This window comes from Trachurus trachurus (assembly GCF_905171665.1).
Source record: "Trachurus trachurus genome assembly, chromosome: 5".
In the NCBI taxonomy this organism is placed as follows: domain Eukaryota; kingdom Metazoa; phylum Chordata; class Actinopteri; order Carangiformes; family Carangidae; genus Trachurus; species Trachurus trachurus.
In genome coordinates, this window is record NC_139896.1 from 14006991 (window position 1) to 14029965 (window position 22975).

The 22975-nt window shown below is 39.8% G+C and overlaps 1 protein-coding gene across 1 annotated transcript in view; it reads right to left on the reverse strand.

Annotated features, from left to right (window-relative positions):
• pdzrn3b (PDZ domain containing RING finger 3b) overlaps positions 1-4623 on the reverse strand; it is a 104278-nt gene extending 99655 nt beyond the window's left edge. Inside the window, exon 1 of the mRNA XM_083971309.1 lies at positions 3782-4623. Coding sequence (XP_083827435.1) covers positions 3782-4495 — 714 coding nt within the window. The 5' untranslated portion in view covers positions 4496-4623. The remainder of the gene's footprint in view (positions 1-3781) is intronic.
• Between the last annotated feature and the right edge of the window lie 18352 nt (positions 4624-22975).

The window sequence follows — 22975 nt, forward strand, 5'->3', positions numbered from 1 at the left end:
AAGCAAACTTGCAGTGAAACTTTAGTCTGCTGCTCACTGGTTGGACTTGGCAGACTGAAAGTGAGCCTTCACCTCAGCACCAGTCACACTTTCCGAGTCTGTCCTCCATCATCAAACTGCCTTCCCCTACGTCTGCCTCGTAACATAGAGCATCTAATTATAGTGTAGGTACTGTAATGCAGGGTGAAAAAGGAAAATATTGATTCATGAACTATTGGCCTATGATCAAGAAGCAGAAACTCAGTGACCTGGTCATCTAAGGCGTTTCAGCTTGGGCAGCTTGGATAGAAATAGATTTCAGATCAATAAGAGGATAATTACTCAGTGAAGCTGAAACAGGTACACAAAAGAAGTGGCAGCCTAATCAATTTCAGAGTTTTCTTGAAGGGTTACTTTCTGTGACATATAGATGACTTTCATTACCACGATCTCTGTCATATTCAATTGGCAGCCAAGCACAGAATTAATTAATGGAGTAGCTACATTATTCAATTAAATTATCTCATATATTCATGCTTCAAAATTAGTGCTCAATTAGTCTAATCAGATTACCCAGATTAAATTCAATGGAGGCTCAATCTGTCTGATGTCTTGTGATTTTGATAGATGCTCTTATCACATCATGTAGGCTACAGTAGCTCAAACGCCATCATCTGCAGCAGCTAAAGAGGAGCTTGGTTCAAAACAAGAGATGTGAGGCTTAATGGAAAGTGTGACAGCAATTCCAGCAGCCCTGAAGTGAACCTGGGTGAGATCAGAGCTCTTTGTTTTCGCTTTGTTTTATTACTCTTTCTGGCCCACTGAAGAAGCCTGAGATGTGTTAGGCCTATTATTGGAAACTTCAGTCAGTTATTCCACATAGCCAGGTCATCCCTCACAGTCGCAGCCTGGTTATTATAAGAAGACATTAAAATCCTCCATCTGGCTGAGGAAGCATAAACTGAGCAGTGACAGAGACAAAAAAAAAAAAAAAACCTAAAGTAGGTTACCCGTCAAACGTTTCATGAAATGATTGGTCTGTTCACTCTTTGACAGTGATTCAAAGAACAAAAATGTCATAACAAATCTGTATTAGGCCCCTCTCACCATGGACATTTTATATTGTGAAACACAGCTAGTAACGGATGCACTTCATTTAGTTGTTCCAGCTCTATGGTGCTGTGAATCCTGGCTGACTAGCATCGCTTCAAAAGGATGTCAAAACCTGAGCTTTTTTCCTGCTATGACAAGTCAAAAATATTCCTCATGAGAAAGGTTCAACAGACCCTGAATTCACTCAAATCAGGTTGATCAACTGATCACAGGAAACACGAAAAAGGTTAAGATGGAGGTTTTAATTTACAGTTAAGAGTCGGTTTTCACATAGGCCTATTGAAATAATCTCGACAACACTAGATGCATGTGCTGGATATGGCCAGGCTGTATTGTGTTTCGTATTCCCCCAGAGTAACTGTGTTTATATTCTTTCACTTACTTGATGATAGAGAGCAACACTGAGCTACACACAAATTTATAGGCAACTTCATGATGTTATTTTGCTGTCTTGTTAGTGGATAGCAGACTACCGCTGTGTAATCACTGTGTTTATGTCCAGTCACTCATTCAGAGCTGTGATCATGGTGAGCAGAGGCTTTGTAGTATAAGGTTACACTAGTCTTTAACTTCCTTAATGTTGTCTTTGCTCTTAACAAACATCAGAAACATGTATGGGAAAACACGAGCTGCCAAAAGGAGGAGGCAAATGTCAGCTGCGGTGTAGCCTGGAGCATAACCTTGGAGCCTTCACATGTAGCCGCCGTAGGTATGCTGCACACACAGCCCCTCAAGGCAGGAGTATAAATCCAGCCACAAGCTATGAGAGAGTTTTGGTGGCAGCCTGCAAGTCGCCTGCCTCCCACCGCTAATCTCACTTGTGACGCTCAGTTTCATACTCCCAATGTGTGCTTTGAGATTCTCCCTCCAAACAATCCCATTCGCTGCTTGACTGGACCCAGTGAAAGATCCTCCTCGGAAGAAATGAAAGCTTTCCAACTAACCACATCACCCACAAAACGCTGCTGCTTCTCCTCTCAACCTGCTCTATCTACCTAGGCGGATGATTTCTGGAACAGTTCCAGTGTCTTTTATGTAGGTGTGCCCATAGAGGGGACTTTTATCTCTCTGTTTACATTGGGTTTCACTGAGGAATAATGCACTGGATGTATATAACTCAGCAGTAGGACTGAGATGCCGCTGTCAGATGAACTATGATAACCAGCTGTGCTACAGGCCCAGCAAGCTTCTTTAAACCAGCATGAGCGATTTCACCATTTCCCCGCATCGGTGCTTTTGATGCGCAATTTACCAGTCTACCGGAACACATTTTGCTGGGAACAGAGCCCATAACGAAACAAATGAAACAACCAAGCAAAAAAAAAAGTGAAAAGGAAGAACTTTTTGTGAAAAAAATTAGAAAGAAACTTCACAGACAAAAATATAGAGTTAAGAGGTGTAAAATTATATAAGCGCAACATCCAAGAAAAGTTGCCATTCATCCAAATTTCATTATGTAACACTGTCAGCGGTGTGTGTCCAATCTGTGCAATTTGTCGTGAATCAAAAGCTCCTCCTCTTGTTCTTGGACAGATTTTCATAACTAAGCCTGATTACAATCTGACCACTCCCATCTGCTGATCACAGTGCAACCACCATTCACTAATTCAATTCATTAACTGACTTATTAAGTAGGCTACTGCACGCTGATACTTGGTCATTGGGTTTTTTAAATGTGAACCATCCTCACACCAGTTTCCTTCACTCTTTCCCCAACAGAGGCCTGACTTAAGAACAGAGATTTAGATAACATCACTAACCAAGGATTTAGAGGTGGTGCTATAACCCTGTAAGCAGAATGGAACAAATAAAAAAAATCTCTCTCATCATCATAGTATAAAACATCCCCCAAGACATTGTCTTTTTAAGGCCTTTTGGCCCCTCAGAAGTCCTTCAAGCCTGTTGAGGCTCCTATTGAAAATCAATATCTCCCACCACACTCAACATTTTTTGGTGCCAGTAACTCTGCGAGATCCATGATTTTAATTTGTTATGACTGTCTCGAGGGATGGGTGAACATCGATGACAGAAAGCCTCAAACAAGCACGCTGCGAGCTGGATATATTACTGGAACCTGGCTCTTGTTGTGTACAGAACTGCAGTAAATATTTGGCCCTCCCCCATTGACTGCCAGCTGGCCAGAGACACAGCTGACATCCATGCCTCAAAGCAGACAGTGAAGAAACAAAACCTCTGAGCACTGTGGGGCTCTTGAAAAGCTGAAATTGTCTGGCAAAGAAAAAAAACAACATTATAACCAGTTGGACTTTCATTTTCATCTGAGGTTAAAAAAAACAACTAGCCTACTGATACAAAACAATATGGAGGCTCAGGTACCAAGTCCCAGCATGCAAACAAACAAGATATTTTAAAGCCTATAAAGTTAGCTCTTAAAGGGTTTGCACAGGAGGATGCCACTAAACATGGGTCAAGCTGTGTGTTGCTAAGAAGAAACAACTCCTTCCAACTTTGGACGCTCAAGAATGAAGTTGAAGCCATTGCAAAACATGTATTTTGAGATGTAGGGGATGGTTAAGCTGTTTTCTTTTCATATTAGGCTATCTACTTCAGTAGAGTAGGCCCTAGGATTCCCCTCAGCAGCAGCAGCAGCAGCAAGAGAGAGAGAGATAAAGAAGTGTGCAGAAAAAGCTGCCTGTGCTCCCTGGAAGCAAGAAACTTTGTTGCTTACCTTGCAGGAGAAAGCCACGGTCTTGGTGAGGGAGTCGATCCTCTCGCTGTACTCGGTGAATTTCTTCTGATATTTCAGCGCTGTCATCTGCAGCTCGCTGTGCACGGCGGAAAGTTGTGCCAGGAGTGTCTTCTCCCTCTTGTTGGCTTTAATAGTCTGCTTCTTGAACTCTCTATCCAGGCTGATGATTTTGCAGTGCAGCGCGCTGTTGTGCGCCTTCAGGGCTCTCAGGCAACAGTGGCTGTTTAGTTTCTGCTCTTTGTGGGTGAGCATCAATCCGCAGCCGCTCTCGCATATCCCCACCGGTCTGTAGTCGCACGTCTCCCGCATGTGAGCATCCATGTCCCGCAGGTTGAGCACCTCGTTGCATCCTTTATTCCTGCACTTCGCCGGGGAATAGTCGCACATCTCTGCGTGCTCGGACAGATGCTGCAGCTTCACCACCGCATCGCAACCCCTCGCGTGGTTGTCACATTTGATCTCCAGCTTCAAGATGAGGTTTTTCAGCGGCAGGACGTGGTTCAGCTCTTTAGTGGAGATCCGCTGACATTTGACGGGGCAGCTGCTCTGCTGGACGACCCAGGGCAACACGCAGCCGGAGCAGAAGACGTGACCGCACGGAGTCGTCAGCGGGTCCTCCAGGACTTTATTGCACAAGTTGCATTTAAAATCCGGGTCCACGGTCCCCTTGAAGCGGTCCAGTTCGAATCCCATGGTTTTCAAAAGTCCAAATCCAAACTTGTGTACTCCCCACCCCCGCAGATCTGAGTCGGAGCAGTGGGGCGTTTTTACGTGGTCATCGGCGGAGCGCTCACCGACAGACTACAAGCTCTCCTCACTGTCTAAACTCTACTAATTGACCGAGACTTTTGGTGCCTTCAGGTGCGCCTCGTAAACTTAAGTCTAAAGTTCTAAAAGTTTGTAAAAAGCTACAAAACAACAATTTGGTGAACTTTTTGAGTAGAGACAACTTTGTTGTTGAGCTGAAAAATAAAAAAGACAACACATAGATGAAGTAGGTAGCATAAGTTACACTGTAAGGATGAAAAAAGAAGCACTTCTTCTAGTCAGTGAAGGCATCATTCCTCAGGCGAAAGTGTGTACCGTAACTTCTTTATTAACTGCGCGTGTGACATTCAGAGTTTGGCATAGCCTACATATTTTTTTCTGTCAATATAGGCCCTAAAGTTTTTAACAATTGATATTTGGCCACTGAGCACACCATGGTTATGATCCTATTAGTTCAAACTGACAAACAAAAGTGAGTAATATGGGGCAATGTAAACTTGACCTGTGGACTAGCCTAATTTACTTTCATTCACAGTCTCTAGTTGTAAAATAGTTAAGGCAGTCTACAGGAAGTTATTATAGTTTGACAGTGTAGAATATGCTACTCTATATTCCTTATCTTACCTTCATATTTCTGAATGATAAAGTGTCCAACTTCAGTGCAATGGCCTAAATGGGAGACAAGGTGACATGACAGTTAGTTTCAACACAGTGGGTGAGCGTTCAGGCATGCACAACACTTGTGAAAACAGGAAACTTTGGAAGGACATTACCGGCACAACCACAAGTGAGACTTTCAAGTTACAACACACTTTGAGCGAGGAGGAGACCAGGTAATAGTTGGGAAAAATCGACCAGGATCACAGTGTGTGGTATGAAAATGAATATTTCAGGCACCACTGTGGGATTCGTGTTTGAACGCACCTCTCACCGCTCTTCTTATGTAAAGATAGTACGGTATTACTCTGTTTTACCACTTTGACACTTTGATTTGAGTGCATTTTCAATCTCAGCTGGAGCTCCCATAGTATTGGATGTATTTGAATTGTAAATGAAACTCCTGTGGGCACAGAGGGGTGTGCTCAGCGAAGGAAAAGAATAGCTTCTGCCGCTGAGGCAGAAACAGCATCTGCTGGGTCTGACCCTGTCTTGATTAGATACCCATTCCTACCGGTTGCCTCGTCTTTCGGAAATCCAGTTTTATGCAATGCCATGCTCAATAAAACCTTTCCATATGTGAATTATCCAGAACTAAAAACAAGGGCTTATCAAAGACTTCATGGACAAAGTGTGACAGAGAGAGTCTGAGCTTGCGGGTAATCCTATACTGATGTTGTGGGATGTCTTAGATGGGGTAGAAAAAACGCCCTGTGCAGTCACGCCAAAGGTCCTTGTTCTGTGTACAGCCTGTTTCATACTCATCGTGCGATTACACATTTTTCTTTGCAGGTACCCTCTGGGTCATGGCTGGATTTTTTTTTTTTTTTTAAATAACCTTTAGTGCACTTAATACATGGAGTGTCAAGTAATGTTTAAACAGATGTGGAAATATGAACAGATGACAAATGAAAGAGAGGGCTGCTTTTGTATTTTAGCACCTGTTTCTTCAGTCAGTTTTCAAAGGTAATTGGATTTTTTTTACTGATGTACATCGGTTATATTTGGCAGTATATTATTTCACAGTTCAGAGCTTGAGGCTGCTATCACATTCAGCACTTTTGGTTAGGGTATCTTTGGTGTTCTGCTGGAATATTGTGTTCAGCGCTGCAGGATCAAACCAGTAACCTAGCGGCTACATGCAGCCTCTCGACCTCTGGGCCAACCTGCCGCCTGTGATTTATTATTTCAGCCTAGGAACAAACAACCTGCCTGTCTGTGCATGGGTGTTTACTGTGAGAGTCAGTTGTTTGGTCTGCTCGAGTTGGAGAATTGTTTGCTCTCAAAATGGAGTCAGAATAAATAAGCAGTTGTTTTTATAGCCCGTGTCAGAACGAGCAGGAAGATATAGGACACTAAAGCATTTGGATTTTTATGATACAGTTTATAAGGAAGCTGATACGGTATCTTCAGGCCTGGTTTGTTAAGGAATGTTTTCCATGAGGCCGCGTGAAGTGGCAACAGAGGGGGCTCAGACAAGTCCATGTTGGGTCCAGCCTAAAGACAGACAACATCCCAGTGGAGATAAGAGGTAATCCCACTCCTCCAACCTAAACTGTGAGTGAAGGCTCATGACAGACTGGACTTAAATGCTCCAACCAGACCTGAAGGACAAAATAGCATCTGAAGATAATTTCCATTGCAAGAAATCAGGCTTCCAGTTTTGTGGCTTTGGCTGATTCTGATTTGAAGACATTGTTCAGCATTTTTGGCAGATAGACGTATTTGCTGTCTTGGCCAGAAGTAGATGAAAACCTTAATATAACACACTCATGCCTGTGTGCTGAATATGAAGCTGGAACTAACAACAGATTAGATCAGATTTTCTTAGCATAAAGACTAGAATCAAAAAGACAGTTGGCTTGATTGTCTGAAAAAATAAACTTAACCAAAAATCGAAAGTTATTTGTGTAACTTTGTACAAATATGCTGAGCTGATAGACTGCTAACTCTAGCTTCATATTTAGTATATAAACATACGTTATCAATTTTCCCATCTAACTCTTAACAAGAAAGCAAACAAGTCTATTTCGCACAAGGCAAAGCTGCTACTCTATAACATGAGGATGTGCACATGTGGATGCATAAACTGTATCAGCAAAAAAGAAGAAAAAAGTAATGCAGTGACATGAACAGAGTGGTTCTGGGTTTCGATGTTGAACCATCTTACTTGAAGCCTTTGTTGTAAAGCAACAGAGAGGTCTCGGTTTCAGCATGTGTGATGAGGGTGTTTTGTATATGGCTTTGGAGTTGAGCCATTTAGTAATCATCACCACTCTTCTTTAGATATGTCAAAGACATGAGGGCCATGTGGGAAACTGCAAAGATGAGTTATTGCTGCTTGGGATGCCTTTTCATGTTGCACTGAAACATGATGTACTTACAAAAGGAATACACTATCCATCTCGCTGTGGTTTCCCATGTGCCTGCAACTCCCTCAGGAGTCAGTAATAATGTCAAAACTAAGTCTAGCCCCCAAAATGATTTATATGCCAATAGTATAGTTTGTTTTTCTTACAAACATCAGTGACTTATTGTGCCGTTCACCAGGGGAACTGGAGTTGTGTGGCCCCACCACCTTGAGTGAATGAGTAACTTTACAGGCTGTTTGGAAAGGTCTCAGGGTGACCTCACGGACATGTCGGGCTTGTGACTTGGAACCGACAAAGTTGCATTTGCCTCCTCTTCTGACAGATGGTGTGATCCAAACAACCGCTCTGGCTCCGTCAGTCTGTTATGACAGAGAACAGCAGCTCAACCATCACAACATCCTCGCAGGCGTAAACATGAGAATGTGTGACTGGTAATGATTGCACAACACAGGTGTTGTCAAACCGAACTCGTCTTTAATAGTACACAGGTATGAAACTCCCCATGGATTGCATGCTCACATATCGTCCCAGGCGAGCAACATCTCGCAAAAGGCAATTGATAATCAACTGCAGGAAAACAAAACAGATCCACAGTAGCGATAGCGACGTGCAAAATATTTGCCGTTGCTGAAAAGATCATTATCACTAACTCCTCTGTGAGCAAGGAGAAAAGCCAATAAATATTTGACTTCACTTCTCACAGCAGACTGTTTTGAATTCTCTCTGGGGGGATAAAGACAGGATGTAGGTCAGTGGGACCCCGATTTAACCCAAAGCAAAACTGCACAAGGAGAGAAAATCCCCGTTTTATATGCACTAAGTCAAAGTCTCAGAGCAAAATCTGACCTAAATCTGCAGTCACATACAGTAGCTAATTAAATCGTCATGGCAGAGATGTGCAGACCGAGTATACAGACACTGCTCCTTTGCCCTCTTTGGCTGACCTGCCCTTCTACACCACAGAAAGTAATAATTAACATTATCACCTTTTGGCAGTGTCACCATTACTACTGGTGCTGCTATAATAACAATAATTATTATTCTGTGAAAACATTCTTAGGTTATACATGAATGAACGTGTAAGTTCTTAATTATTATATTCATCTAGTAGTTTTGTTTGGTTTTGCATGTTTGCGTATTTGTAATTTGTTTTAGCAGAATGATGTAACAATGTAAAGGCTTTTTCCCAGGCTTCTCTCAGGCTTTTCCCAGGACTTGAATACAACATTTTGTATATAGTAATGACTGGTGTTACTTTTAATCTTATTATTATCATTTTTGTGCACAAAGATTTGGGAATTTTTTTTAAATCATTTGTGGCACTGAGACTGGCTTGCATCAAAGTTTTCTTGCACCCAACACTATGAAAGCTAAATGTTTATTGCGTTTATATAATTGTAGCTTCATACAATGAAACTACATACAGTAAACAGACAAAAATGAAATATCCAGCTTTTCACAAACAGTTCCTACACATTTTATCCTCATAAAATTCTTTTTTGTTGCTTTTCCTAAAGTTGGGGGTTAAATATTCAGTTTTATATGGCCTATACTTTGCAAATTAGTTGCTAACAACAGCATAAATGGACAACATATCGGTGATTATATTCAATAGTATAAATCTGGAGAGGAATGTGTGTGTTTTGTGACACAATGAGTGTGTGCAGGGGGGATTAATATGACAACACAAATGGTTATGTATATGCAGCAGTGGTAGTAGTGGCCCTTGGGCCAAATCTGGCACCAGAAAAAAATTGGTCCCTTGATCAAAGCTAGAGTTTTCATTTCACACTTTATATAAAAAATTATATATGTTTTTTTTTTTTTTCCTAAAAGAAGATAATAATAGATATACATTGATCATGTACAACCCAGTAACTCATGTGAACGCCTACAGTACAGTTTTGATTCCACAGCTTTAGCCTATTGGACCTCCATCTATTTATGTCAATGTCTGCACTTTTACTGAACCATAAATAAAGTAGGTCACTGTTTTTGCTGCACGAATGAACTATCAATCACATGTGTAGTCTTGCAGTGCAACACATAATATACATTTCAGTGTATCACTGTCTTTTATTTTCCAAATGAACACATTTTCAAATAATGATACCGTGTAATCATTACTGCATCTAACAGCAAAGTGTGATCTGCAATAGAGCTCGTATAAAGCCCTCAGCATTTCTTCTGACGAGCTGGCATAATGTATTAGTTACAGAGGTTTCCAAGGCACAAGTGTGCAATATTAAGAACAGATGAGTCCCTCTGCAGGGGGGAGGAAGGGAGGGAGGAAGGTACTTGAGAATCTCCAATCAAAAGTTCCTTTCTGAAGCTGCGCAGCTCTGCTGGTTTTCTAGAAGCTCTGTTCCCACCGGGTCCATAAATAACATCCGAAGTACTGTATACTTGGCCCATCTTATCTCTATGGTTTATTAAAGAAAATGTTTAAGATATACCATACAGAGTTTAAAGGGATATTCCGGCGTAAATTGGTTAAATTTACGCCGGAATATCCCTTTAATTCACATCCATATAAAGCACATCTCAAGTTCATTTCCTTTCATTTATGATTTCTTAAAGCTGTACAGAAAATAAAATTGAATTTGAGCCCACTGTGGGTCTTAACATTAGTGTAATAACTCAAATATCAGACGATGTGGCGCCAAACTTTGTGCAAAATTCAATTTTCGAGTAAATCCGGGATGAATGTGTGGTATTTTTAATACTAATGCAGGCACATGAATTATACGTCACCCTGCTCGCAATTCATCAGCCACTGATATTGGATCCGTCATCTGTCAATCAAACGTCTGAGACACACACACCGAGCTTGGTCTTGCCCTGGTCTCGCCCCAAGCATTGAATATCCCTCCCGCTCGATAACGACCAATCAAATTTGTTTTCCTTATTCGGGTAAACTTGTGCGGCAACTCGTGGAAACTCGGCGTGACAAACAGGACAAACGGCCATTTCTGAACACCTTTAATATTAATGTTTAATTTGAGCTATGCCAGACCCAATGTTCTATCACTATAGCCCCACCAGCAGGTCGACACAACCACTTTACCATTACATACACTGTAAAACACTATAACTTTTCAGATTTTTTCCTGCTGAGCAAATCAAATATTTTGTCAACTGTTTTTTGTTTTGTTTTGTTGCAAAAGTCCAGCATCTAAACAGGGCTTGAATATGGAGTACACCCTTCCCTGGCCCAGTGGCCAGCCACAGTACTGCAACAAAAATATCCTTCTGGCTCAAAAAACATTTAGCTATCATCTAACCACCGAGAGGCCACACTCCCAATTCTGCTTCAGTGTTAGTAAAGTTGATAAAATGTCATCAATGTGACCTCATTTCATCAACAGGTAATCTGTTATAAACACCACAGTTTATAGCATAGAGGGCACTAACTACCGTGGATTTATCCTCTTTGACTGGTACACAGTACCAGAACACAAATGTTTACAAATAAGCAAATATTTACTCCCACGGATGGTATTAGTTAAAGCAACAACAATCAATATTCCTACACATTCTTATAGCCTTGTGACAGAAAAGGGGTCGCTTTAAGGTGTTGAGCCTACAGAGAATCCGAGAACTCGCTTTAGTTCACTCTCACTTCTCTTATCGTCTAATTTTTGGCAACAGCAGCAGCTGGTTTCGGCAAAAAAAAATCTTTAAAAGCCCACTGCACAGCACCAAACAGCTGACAGACACAATTAGCATCTAGCTGGCAAACACAGTGGAGCATTTAGTGGCTAATGAGTCAGATATTTTCCTCAGTAGTTGATAAAAATCTAGAACAGATCAAAGGGGAGAGAGAATATTGGACTTATATCTCCACCTGGCCAGAAACACAACTTAATGAATGATAACGCTACTGCCGACTGTGTAAATAAACAGCTGATCAGCATATCAACTTAAAAGGCGATGATGTGCCAGTGGTGTTATTTCTGCTGCCTCCAAGTGGCCAAAAACTCAGCTGTTGCTGGTAAAACTGCAGGTTGTTGATGCAACCTGCCCCAAACTCAATGGGCTCTATCTCTTCACCAAGTTCAGTGTAAATCAATTCAGTCCTTTATCTGTCAAACACATAGTGAGAACATAACCTTCTTGGTACAGGCAATGCTTGACTTCCTGATGCTGTATCTCATTCACTGTTTAATTTAACTGCACATCTCTATTCATTGAACAGTGTGTGGTGTTGAAGACGCTGTTCTTTGCTCTCACCTCACACCTGAAGAAGGGTGACAGCAGCCTGGAGCTGCAGATAAAAGCTGCTGTGATGAGAGTTTGTTGATAATGAGAGCAGCGATCATGAACCAGCAAGCTGTGACTATCGGTGCTGACAGGTCATCCAACAGCCATAGTTCACACTTGCACACTCCCACAAACTGTTCATGCATGGTTGATGAACATGAGAGCAATGTGAGCATGTTCTGAGAACGCTACAGAACTACCTTGTTGCTTTTACACCTTTAGCCTACATAAATCACAAATTCTGACAATTGTTAAAGTTGAGGTACAGATAAAAACACTTAGAAGCACAGTTAAAAGAAAAAAAAAATGGGAAAAGAAACTTGAAAACTCATGTATCAGAACAGATTTTCCAGTGAGGGTTTCATGAGGTCCTGCGGAAAATGAAATCTGATTTCATTCCAACCGAGACAGACAATCTGACAGTGCAAGTGGAAGTCATATTTCTGTGCCACTTGCTCACCACAAAGTCTCTAGGCTTGCTGCTCAGTGGACACTCCGCCTCCATTTGTGTCACATCATATGAGGGCAAATGCTGGCGACTGTGACAGCGTGCCCCCGCCCCTCTGTAGAGCAGCAGGAGTCAACGGGATGGGACACGGGCAGAGGCTTTTCTCTTTTAACCCTGCCATGCAATTTTTATGCGTCTTCAGCAAACACAGACAGCAGTGAATAAAATTACTGAACACTGTCCACATTTCTTTGCTTATATTAAACGAGTCTGCTGGTGCCGTGTTTATGACTCATATTTGAGTATGGTTACAGTAATATATAACAAATTAATACAAACACAGACTATGATTGTCTGTTCTGTTGTGATTATGTGTTATACTCATATTAAATCTCTCTCAGCAACAAAAACCCATTTTTTCCTCTCTGCACATTAAAGGGCCTTTTCCAGTTGCAGTTCATATTTATCCTATTTCCCAGGTGTACAATGCAATAATGTTCAAAATAGGCCAACTAAAGATTAATATTTGGGTACTTTTAAATGTAGTTTTCCACAGACCTAAAAAAAAAAAAAAGGGGGAAAAATGTTTGGTCTCTTGCTAAATTAGTCTCATGAGGATACAGAATATGTTTTGCAAATAAAGGTGTGAGCCTTTGTTTTCAAACAAGTGATTAATTTAGAAATGGATTCAGCGATAATCAGAAAATACCTAATATGACCTGTGTTTACATTTCCTGAGAAGCAATATCTTGTGAAGGTGGCTTGATGTTACAGGTATTAGGTATATGGTATTATTTTAAAGATGCATTATACCTGGCAGTGCCATTTAAGGATGTTCACTTCCTAACTTCCTAAATTGCCTAAAGTTTATTTGGTTGTAATTGCATGTCCATGTCAAAATGTGACTACCACCACCACCCATAAAAAAACAACAATACAACACTAGATATTGCATGAATTCCTGATTGTTTTTGCAGCTTGTTAGATTCCAGAAGAATGACCACATCTTAAGGTTTGTGGTTGGTGTATGATTTGGTGAAAGTAATGAAATCAATTATGCGGTATTTTGTCCACTCCAGTCACACAATGATGTATCCTAGTACTAGATATCGACTTTGAATTGGAGAAGCACTTGGGTTGAGGCTGATGATGTTTTACAAGTTTGCAAGAACACAACAACAGAGAAAAACCCAGATTGAGAAAATAATATTTCTGCCTCTACTGCATCAATTCTTATCCTTCTTTTTAAAAACCCTATTGTGTTGCACAGTGTATAATACTAAATCAGCATAGTCCTCTTTAAATATTACAACAAACCATACAGTAGGAAAAAGTAGTGGTAAATCCATTGATTGGTGAGGCCAGAAATCACAACAACAGTCACTCACTTCATAGAATAATTAAAACCATTCATCCAAATATCAGTTGTTTCTCCTGAGAGTTTCTCCAAGATGTGATTAGCTAAACAACATTTATTAGGTGACAAATACAGGGATTCAGAAGCAAGAATAATGGCCTGACATCGTCATGATTGCATATGTGATCAAGGACAAAAATAAACAGCCTGATTGGAGCGGCCAAACCAGTTATTCCAGCAGCACACCAACGAGAGGGGTTTACTGAGGGATAACTCAATATACACGGAAACAAGGCAATGGTCTGTGTAAGTAACATTAGGAGCTAATCGGAAACAAGCCCCCTCTAATTAGCCATTGCCAAAATAACAGACTGAGGTCATAGTTATTGCTTTCCCTTATGGGGAACACTGGTCTGGGTTTGACTAATTTGAACGGTTGCTGAACTGAAGTATTTTTAGACACAGAGATTTAAATGCAGTCTTCATCTTAACAGCTGCCCGGATAATCAAATCAAGTGACTGTTGTGATCTTATTTGATGTTATTTATTGTCATTTCAGATTGAATAAATACAAATTAAATGTGTGTTTTTTTTTAAGTTATTTTCTCTGTGTCATTTTGGTGAGGAGATCACTTGTCAGGCAAGTGACACATTCAGGAACCCAACACTGTGTGGTTTGGTTTTGATTAAGTTGTTTAAAGGCCCTGAAAACCAATTTTCTCAATCAGTTTATTACTATGAGAATTGTGGTTAAAAACACAATTTTCTGTGTCAGAACAGTTTTTGATTATTGCAAATGAGAGATTTCTGTATTTTGTCTTTTTTCGTTGTTTGGGGAAAAAAGGTGATGTCATGTACATCTGGGCGCCAGGCAGGATAGCAATGTTTAACAACTGGTAGGTTTTTGGAGTTTTTCTCTTTTATCATCTCTCAAAATCAACCCATCTATTTTTGATTTTAAGAACCAAAAGTTGCTGAGCTGAACATTTTGTTCACTGTATCAATATAGAAACTATAGAAAAAACATATAGCTAGTAATCCCAGTTTATACAATATGATACCTTTAAGTTCTATTGTTTCTTTTTTGATTGTGAATACATAACATTACAGAATGAACTAACTGAGGCTACGTTTCTGTAGTTCAGTCATGCAGTCTGTCACTGATGATGTTATCTACTGATATTATTCACTGTTTTGACATGGAAGAAAGCAGCCCGTCACTGTGCAAAAAGGATTTTTTTGAGGAACAATACCACACAGCTGTAGCAGGTGTAAATTCACATTATGTAATGAATTATATTTAATTCTTTTTTAAATTATCCTTTTCTGATGGGCAATCTGATCATTTTGCAAAGAAATAACTTCATCAAGATCACATCATCGCAGGGAGGCTTAATACATCTCTCACTGTCCTACTTCAGATGCCTAAGAGGCAAATACCTCAACTCCATGTGGCGCAAAGGAGTCTTCGCCTGCGAATGCTGCTGCAGCTCTCCCTGGCCAGATCAGATGGGAATGGAGATAGTGTCTGTGCTTATGTTCTCTAGAGCGGTGTGAAAGCAAACACATCTCCACTCTGAAGACAACCTTCCTGTAAACATTGTCCAAAAAAAAGAGAGAAAAAAAACTACTCTCTTTTATTTAAGTATTTTAGATGCTGGTGGTTCTACCGTAGATCTCGGTGCAAGATAAATTTCACAAAGGAGCAATGTGTGGGCTAGGCCCAAAATAACACCCCATAGCTTTGGTTTAAAAATATTTTGTGCAAAAATATGTTAATTCTTTGTACCAAACACAAATATCCTATTTAGCATTCTGCTTTCTGACCTACTTGTTACACACAAATGAGCAAGGCCTGAATAACTTCTGTATTTTGTAGAGAAAAAGGAAAATTAATTAATTAATGTTGAGGCTGTCCTGGTTTATGTCTTTGTACACACTGTGCATCGCTTTTGGCTGGTGTAATGACATAATATAGAGTAAATATGTGGATATATATTTGGAATGCAAAGTACTTCGCAAACAGTAAAGTAAGGAAGAAAGGCTGGCGGGAAAATGGGAAAGCACGGCCATGGAAAAATAAACAAACCCTAACTGGGACAAATAAAAGGAGGATAAAATGGGTCAGATGAATCCATCCATCCATGGCACCTTTCCTGCCAGCTGGACCACTCACTACCACAACAGACAAATGCATGGTCATCTCAGTTTTGAGAGGAAGCCTGAACTCAATCTGAGCCAAACTCTTAAGGGCCCATATTGTATAAAAGTGTCATCATGTCTTTTGATTTTGTTTGTACAGCAAGTCTGGATTCTATATCAATACTTGAGGACGTATAAATATGCTAAGCTCACAGAGCAATAGACACATTCTGTACTTAAACTTACAGTAAAATACTTAAAACAAGTTGTCACACCTTCTGTAACTTTGTGATGTCACAAACAAGCAACCACCACTCCCAGCAAAAGCACTGGAATGACCCTTTAAGTCCTAGAAGTGTAAGCCATGTCAAAAACCTAAATAACCAAATGTGTATGCATCAAAAGTTTAACAGACACTAGCAGACGCTAAAGAAAATGTAATGACATGAAAACGTTCACAGTTAGGAAATGTAACCTGTCATGTACCTATTGAGGATTTAAGCCACATTGACTTTGCACATGTTTTTTGATTGCACGATTATGTTACCACTCCATTTAAATGCCCTAATATCTAGACAGGGCCATACATTTGGACTACTTGGACGCATTTTTACATTTAAAAAATGGTGGAAAATCCCTTTGCTGGCTTGAAAACACTATCCAGAATCATACATATATAGATATATGATATTTGATTTGTTGTTTAATCAATCAATCAATCAATCAATCAATCAATCAATCAATCAATCAATCAATCAATCAATCAATCAATCAATCAATCAATCAACCAACCAACCAACCAACCAACCAACCAACCAACCAACCAACCAACCAATCAATCAATCAATCAATCAATCAATCAATCAATCAATCAATCAATCAATCAATCAATCAATCAATCAATCAATCAATCAATCGATCAATCAATACTCTTCTAACAACAATGATAATATTGATAGAGCCCACATTACTTGTATCTCCCACTGGAAATAACAGAAAATTGCTTCTGCTAACATCATTGCCTCCATATTTTCCACCTTCAGATTTTCCAGATTCCAATATGCTTTTTACTTTGGATGGTTTCACTGGAAATACTTTGTACTGAGGAAACGGTTCCTGTTCATAGTGTTTTCTCTGGCTTATCCAAAACAACTCCTGATCTATCAGAGTTATGTATCGAGACAAGTTGAATGCTTAGGTCAGCTCAAGCAGAACTAACGCTCCTGCACAGAATCCATCGGGACATCATTAGTAACTTTAAGAATGGTAGTTTGCTGTGATGCTTATTAAAACCAGACTTTAAAAAAAGCAAGAAAACCGTGTGTGCAGCAATCAATCAATAACATTATTCATAACACTTTAATATATATGACACCTTTCCGAGACACCTCAGTGGTTTTGTTTTCCAAATAAAATTTATGAGCATGTAATGAGGTTGATAATGATCATTCAGGAAACAATCTGTACTCTTAAGGAGTCGCAGTAGGCCTACTCTCTTCTTTTTTTTTGCATTTTGTGTGCTTGAAATTAAAGTTCCATCTGACTTCTTTTTGTGTTAATCTAAGCTCTGTTATCAACACATCCATATTCATGATGTTGTGCGGTTATTTTTACTTTGCTTGTTTTTTTCATGATATGACATGACATGCAAAATCTCTGAAGCTGAGTATCCCACAGATACTTTATAAAAGCAAGGGATTGGCAGTTTTATACACAGCAGAGATGTGTCTGCTGGTCTGTGTGAGCTGTCCGTCTGGCTGCCCCGGTGCCCTCCAGGTCAGATGTTGACTCTGCAGCAGGTCCAAATCTGTGATCTTCAAGGGAGACTAAATAAGGCGTTGTGCTGTAATCCTTTCATGCCACATATAATAAAGCTCTGAGGCTGCATACACAATCCTCACACCAGATGGGGCTTAAATAGCTTGCATATCCTGCCACTTTTATCTGGACGTTCTCCAGCATAGCTTTAAGTTAGCCCATGATGTCATGCCTTTCAGTGTTGTGGCCAGACAAGAGCTTTTGTTATAAAAAAAACTGTGTCAACATCTTTGCCCGTGAGAACATGCTGAAACCACAAGAGACGTATCATTTTGACATAAAACAAGTTTCTACAAAGTAGAACAGCTCCTTGGTCCTACTTACAAATCTGCTTAAATTCATCAACTTTGTTCTTTGAGTATCGTTGCAAAGAACCACTCAGAACATCTGTGGTAAATTCAATGTTTCTGGCCTATATAAAATGGAAAAAAAACATACATTGTTAGCCTAAATCACTGTGATTGAGATATGACGGCTGGTGAGTTAACCTCTCAAAAAATTATATTCTCTTAATGAGAAAAGGACCTACATGAATAATGTAAAGCTAACATAAGACTAAAATTGAAGATTAAAGAACCTCTCCACTGATTTTACACAACATAATCCGTTCACTGCACCAGAAACATGAGTCACCCTGTGGTGACGCTACAAGGGAGGAGACAAACCACGTTTGGTCTATAGCGGCAAAGATAGTGGTATATGACACATGTCTTGCCCCTCCCCTGAAACAGTCAATTTTCTGCTTTATAAATAACAATATAAATGGTTTGCTGGGCTGACACATTTGCACAGTTGACGTTTATGACACACAGTAGCAGGATAGGGCAAAAGGAGTCTGAAGTTGTAAGCTAACTGACGGAGATGCCAAGATGGCTGCCAAGTGGGCAGACTTGCTGTAGCAAGGACTTTGATCTGAGTTTGAGAAAATAACACAAATTCTGTGATGTTGGAGACAATGAACTTATAACAGAAAGTTACAATTTGCAAATGTCATGTATAAAATGTAAAATGTCAATATTAATTACTAGATAATGGGTTATATCCCAGAGGATGGATAAATATGGGATGGCTGGCCTGAAACAGAAATGACTATTTCCATCAGGCTGAATTGCAATAATTTGGTGTTTTTCTCATTTGTTTACCAAATACCTCAAAAAGGTGATATTGCAAGCATCTTCGAGGGCACTTAATGTTATAAGATAATTAGCAAGTTTTAGCATACTGACATGTTTATGTTTATTAAGATCCCCATTAGCATCTGCTTAGCATCCGCTATTTTTCCTGGGGTCAAAATGTATGGAGACAATAAAAGAGTACACATTCACACTGGACAATATAGTCAATATACTGTGGACATGAAACATTACAAACAATAGACAATATAGACCATATAGAGATATAAAACAACATTACATACATTTTCAACACATGACTGACACAACAATGAATTAACAAGACAAGACAGCTCCAACTAGGTTTTTATAATATAATATAATATAACATAAGACATAACGTTACTTTGCAAAAAGCACTATCTTTAACAACTTAGTTCCCTCACTTTTTGGATGTGCAGTATAAAATGAGTGAAATAAACCTCTTGAGATGATAGAATACAATAATAGAATCCACATAATAATTGAATCTGTTGCACAAATGTACCATGACATTTTGTTGAATGTTGCTGTTTGCAGTCATGTGTCTGGTCTGAAGAGGTTAAAAGGTGAAAAGTGGGTTTATCTGACTCTCACAGTATGACGTCAAAAGCAAATCTAATGTTACTCATCACATACTGTGGCTATGATTATTCCACCACAGCTTCTCGATGGTTGATGTTTTGCAGATAAACATTCATGCCACTTTGAAAGAAAAAAATCACCGTCAAATGGATAAAGTAAACCATGTTGCTTGAGTGTGTCAACAACATTAGATGAGCTGACCAAAATTATAGAGAAAGTTTCTGTGTATGATCAAGTCACATTTTGTAAGCAAACAAAGTGAAATATCATATGATGTTTGAGTTATCAATGCCAGAACCAACAGATGATGATTTTTCCAGAGCTTCAACTGATTCTGTGCAGCGAGAGTTTAGCCTCAGCTCTTGCAGCATCTGCAAGCTTCATAATAATAGTTAATGCAGGCCTGACTTGAACACACTCTGCTCCCATAGGATTTGCAGAATGCCTAATATATCTTACCTGCAGGATGCAAATCAGTGTTTCCAACAACAGAGAGGATTTACATGGTGGAAACCTAATTAGGTCATAAAGACTATTTACACATTTCCAGGGACGTATGAGATTTTATTAATAGTAAATTGGTTCATGTTGAACACGCCTGCAGAAACCAGATGCAAATTAAAGAAAGGTCACATGTTATCAGACCGTAGGACGAGCTCACTGTGAAGAAATTGGTCTGCCACAAATCAGCTCCTTTCAATAATCCCATTCAATTTAAATATCAACATGAGTTTCACAGATGTGAGTAACACCATACAAAATCAGAAAATTAACTACTTTCACAGTTGTTGAGTCACGCATCAATTCTTGAAGCAAGCAGTGGAGAGGAGAGGGAAAGAATGATTCCTGCAGAGCATGCTATTCTTCAGCATAGATGCTGCCCTGCAATTAGTTTTTGAGATTTGGCAGCCCCCATGCCCCCCCTACTTCAACATTAAACCACATAGGACGTGCTGGAAAGATGTGGAGTCCCCGTGGTCAAAGCCTCATCATTAACCTTCTGGAACGGCACCGACTGTCCACTGTTGCTTAGCAATGGACAATCAACTCTCACAAAACAGACACACAAATCAATAGAAGCTGGTGCCTCATTTCAGATGGACCCGCTCCACTTTCCCCCCAAGATGCTTAGTAGCAAAGACGGTTTTTCAATGAGTTGGTTAAAGAGCTAATGAATAAATAAAAGTGTAACACTGAGAGCAAGGGTTGAAAAGGGCGAACATTTGTAACCATTTTGGAGCTGCTGACGGTGGTGGTGTGTACGTGCACGCAATCCATTAGAAAAGAGAGGAAAGAAAAAGAGAAAAAAGTAAAGAAAAGAGAGATTTGTATTCTCAGAAAAAACTTGTTTGTGTGTGTGTAGTTTCAGCATCAGCCTCTGGCGTGTCTCTCAGATGTACCCAGGGTTAACCAGACTGGTGAAAGCACCAAACCTCCAGCCCAAGAGTTTGTAAACTATCCCAACCACACGTGTGGAGCTGGGCATCTGCTGCTGAAATGTTGGCCTTGTCATGTGCTAAGCCCTGGGGTGATAGCATAATTAAAAGGGCCTTGATGAACACATGACATTGGTTCAAAATATTGTCCACAAATCCTCTAGAAAAATATACGGAGTGAATGAAGATCAGCGTCTTTGCTTTGCATGTCACTCGTGTTAGCTCCTTGCTGAAGGAGCCGGCTGTGAGCAGTATGGGATGTGGGGCTCCCAGGGACCTCTGCTGCATGACATATGTGTTCCATTACGGTTCATTTTCAAACATTTCTTCAGGACTTGTGGCTTCACAGTCTGCTTGAGAAGGAGGATTAGGCCCTCCTGAAATTGATTTATTTCTGCGCCCTAACTGTTTATTAAATATAATTGACCATCAAAGTTGTCACAGAGAGGAGGGAAAAAAGGAGCTGCTGCATGTACCGCAAAAAAGGGGAGCTTTCTTTGAAAAGCTATTTATCTCAAGAATGTCTCAGTTAGAGGCAGGACTTGTAGGCAGAAAATAGGTCATATTTCAACCACTAATACTACCACACTTGGTGGCTGCAGGATTAATTAGAGCCAAAGTCATAATAAATATGATAAGTTGTCTCGAGTGAAATAGTAGGCTTATACAGTGCTTGAAAAATGGGTTCTCTAAAATAAGTCTCCTCTAATATTCAATGTGAAAGTTTCCAGTGTATGTTGCATTATGGTAATACCTTATCATCTTCAATATGATAAGAAAACTGACCAACATTTAATCAGATGAAAGGCCAGAAAGTCTCTGCAGACTGGTGTTGACCATTTTTACTTAAAAATGGTGACCAGACTTGAGGCAGGAACATATCCAGACTGACTGACATCAGCTCTATCAGCACTCAGAGCGTGTCACTGCCCTGGTGGTCTGATTGCCATTATCTGTGTTTTAAACAGACATGTGTCTGGTGTCTTTTAAATGCCACACAGATACCAGACACTCTACGAAAGGCCAAATGACTTCTTTTTGTGTGTCGTAAGCTGGCATTTTATTGACAATCCTTTTATTTCTTAAGGGCAAAAACTTTGAAACAACAGTTATTATTGCTTATATTTTTCCCATCATAAGATTGCTATGGATGTATTTGGTTATAACTTCGTTGACATGTTTCTTCTATTAAACAAGACAGTGAAATAAGCAGTCAATATAGTGACTGTATTTCCACCTCAAAACTTTGATAAAACCATAAACCAATCAGAACAGGTGATTCAGACAGTCAAGGTTTCATAATGTGGTGTAACTGATAAACCATTCCCATCAATTTGCAGGGAGATGGGGCAGGGCAAAAATAAACCAGAAACTTTGTCAGCACAGAGAGTGAGAGTTTGCATTGTGTTGTTGCTAATCAGCCACTACCAGTAAGCTAAAAAGCAACACAAATGAATAACTGTGCTTACCATTTAGATACCTCTTCTAGTGGTGCACAACAAACAAGTGAAACTTCAGCAAACTCTCTGGTGTTTCCTCTAACCATCTTCATCTGTCCTGTCAACCAAGTGCAAGCAGTAGGGGGTGGGTGGGGCCACAATTTTTTAGAAGTTGTAGCTGTGCTTCCACCCACTTTTTGAGTGCTATACGCAGAGTAATGGAAACATAATTTTAGTCTAGTCTGTTACTAACTGCAGTTACTTTGAAATAAAAATACTGTTTACAGGCTAACCTGGCGCTAACTTTAGCTTATTATTCGCTGTTGAGTGCTACGCTGTAATATGAAGCCTTTTTTTTCCCAGATTCCCTATCACATTATGCCTTTCCAAAACAGAAAGATAAAGTTAATAACAACACTTGTATTGTGTTACACATGGAGATGCTAGAAAGTAAACTTCTTTTTTATTACTTTAGAAAGAAGCCCTTGCTTTCTCCTCAGTGTGTCCCTATCTGTTAATTGAAGCATGCAGTGCAGCTGAGAAATGAAGGTACGAAGCGAGACTATCTTTAAATGGCTCTGGTCCATTAGCAATACCTCCCCGACTTAGAGGTAAGGTTGCTTAGATGTTAGGCTTTTTTGGGGAGGAGGGAGGGGTGTGTCTGATTGATGAGAGCTAATGTGCCTTTGGGTCACATTAAGAGGAATCGAGTGGAGTTACAGAAAAGCAACGCTGTT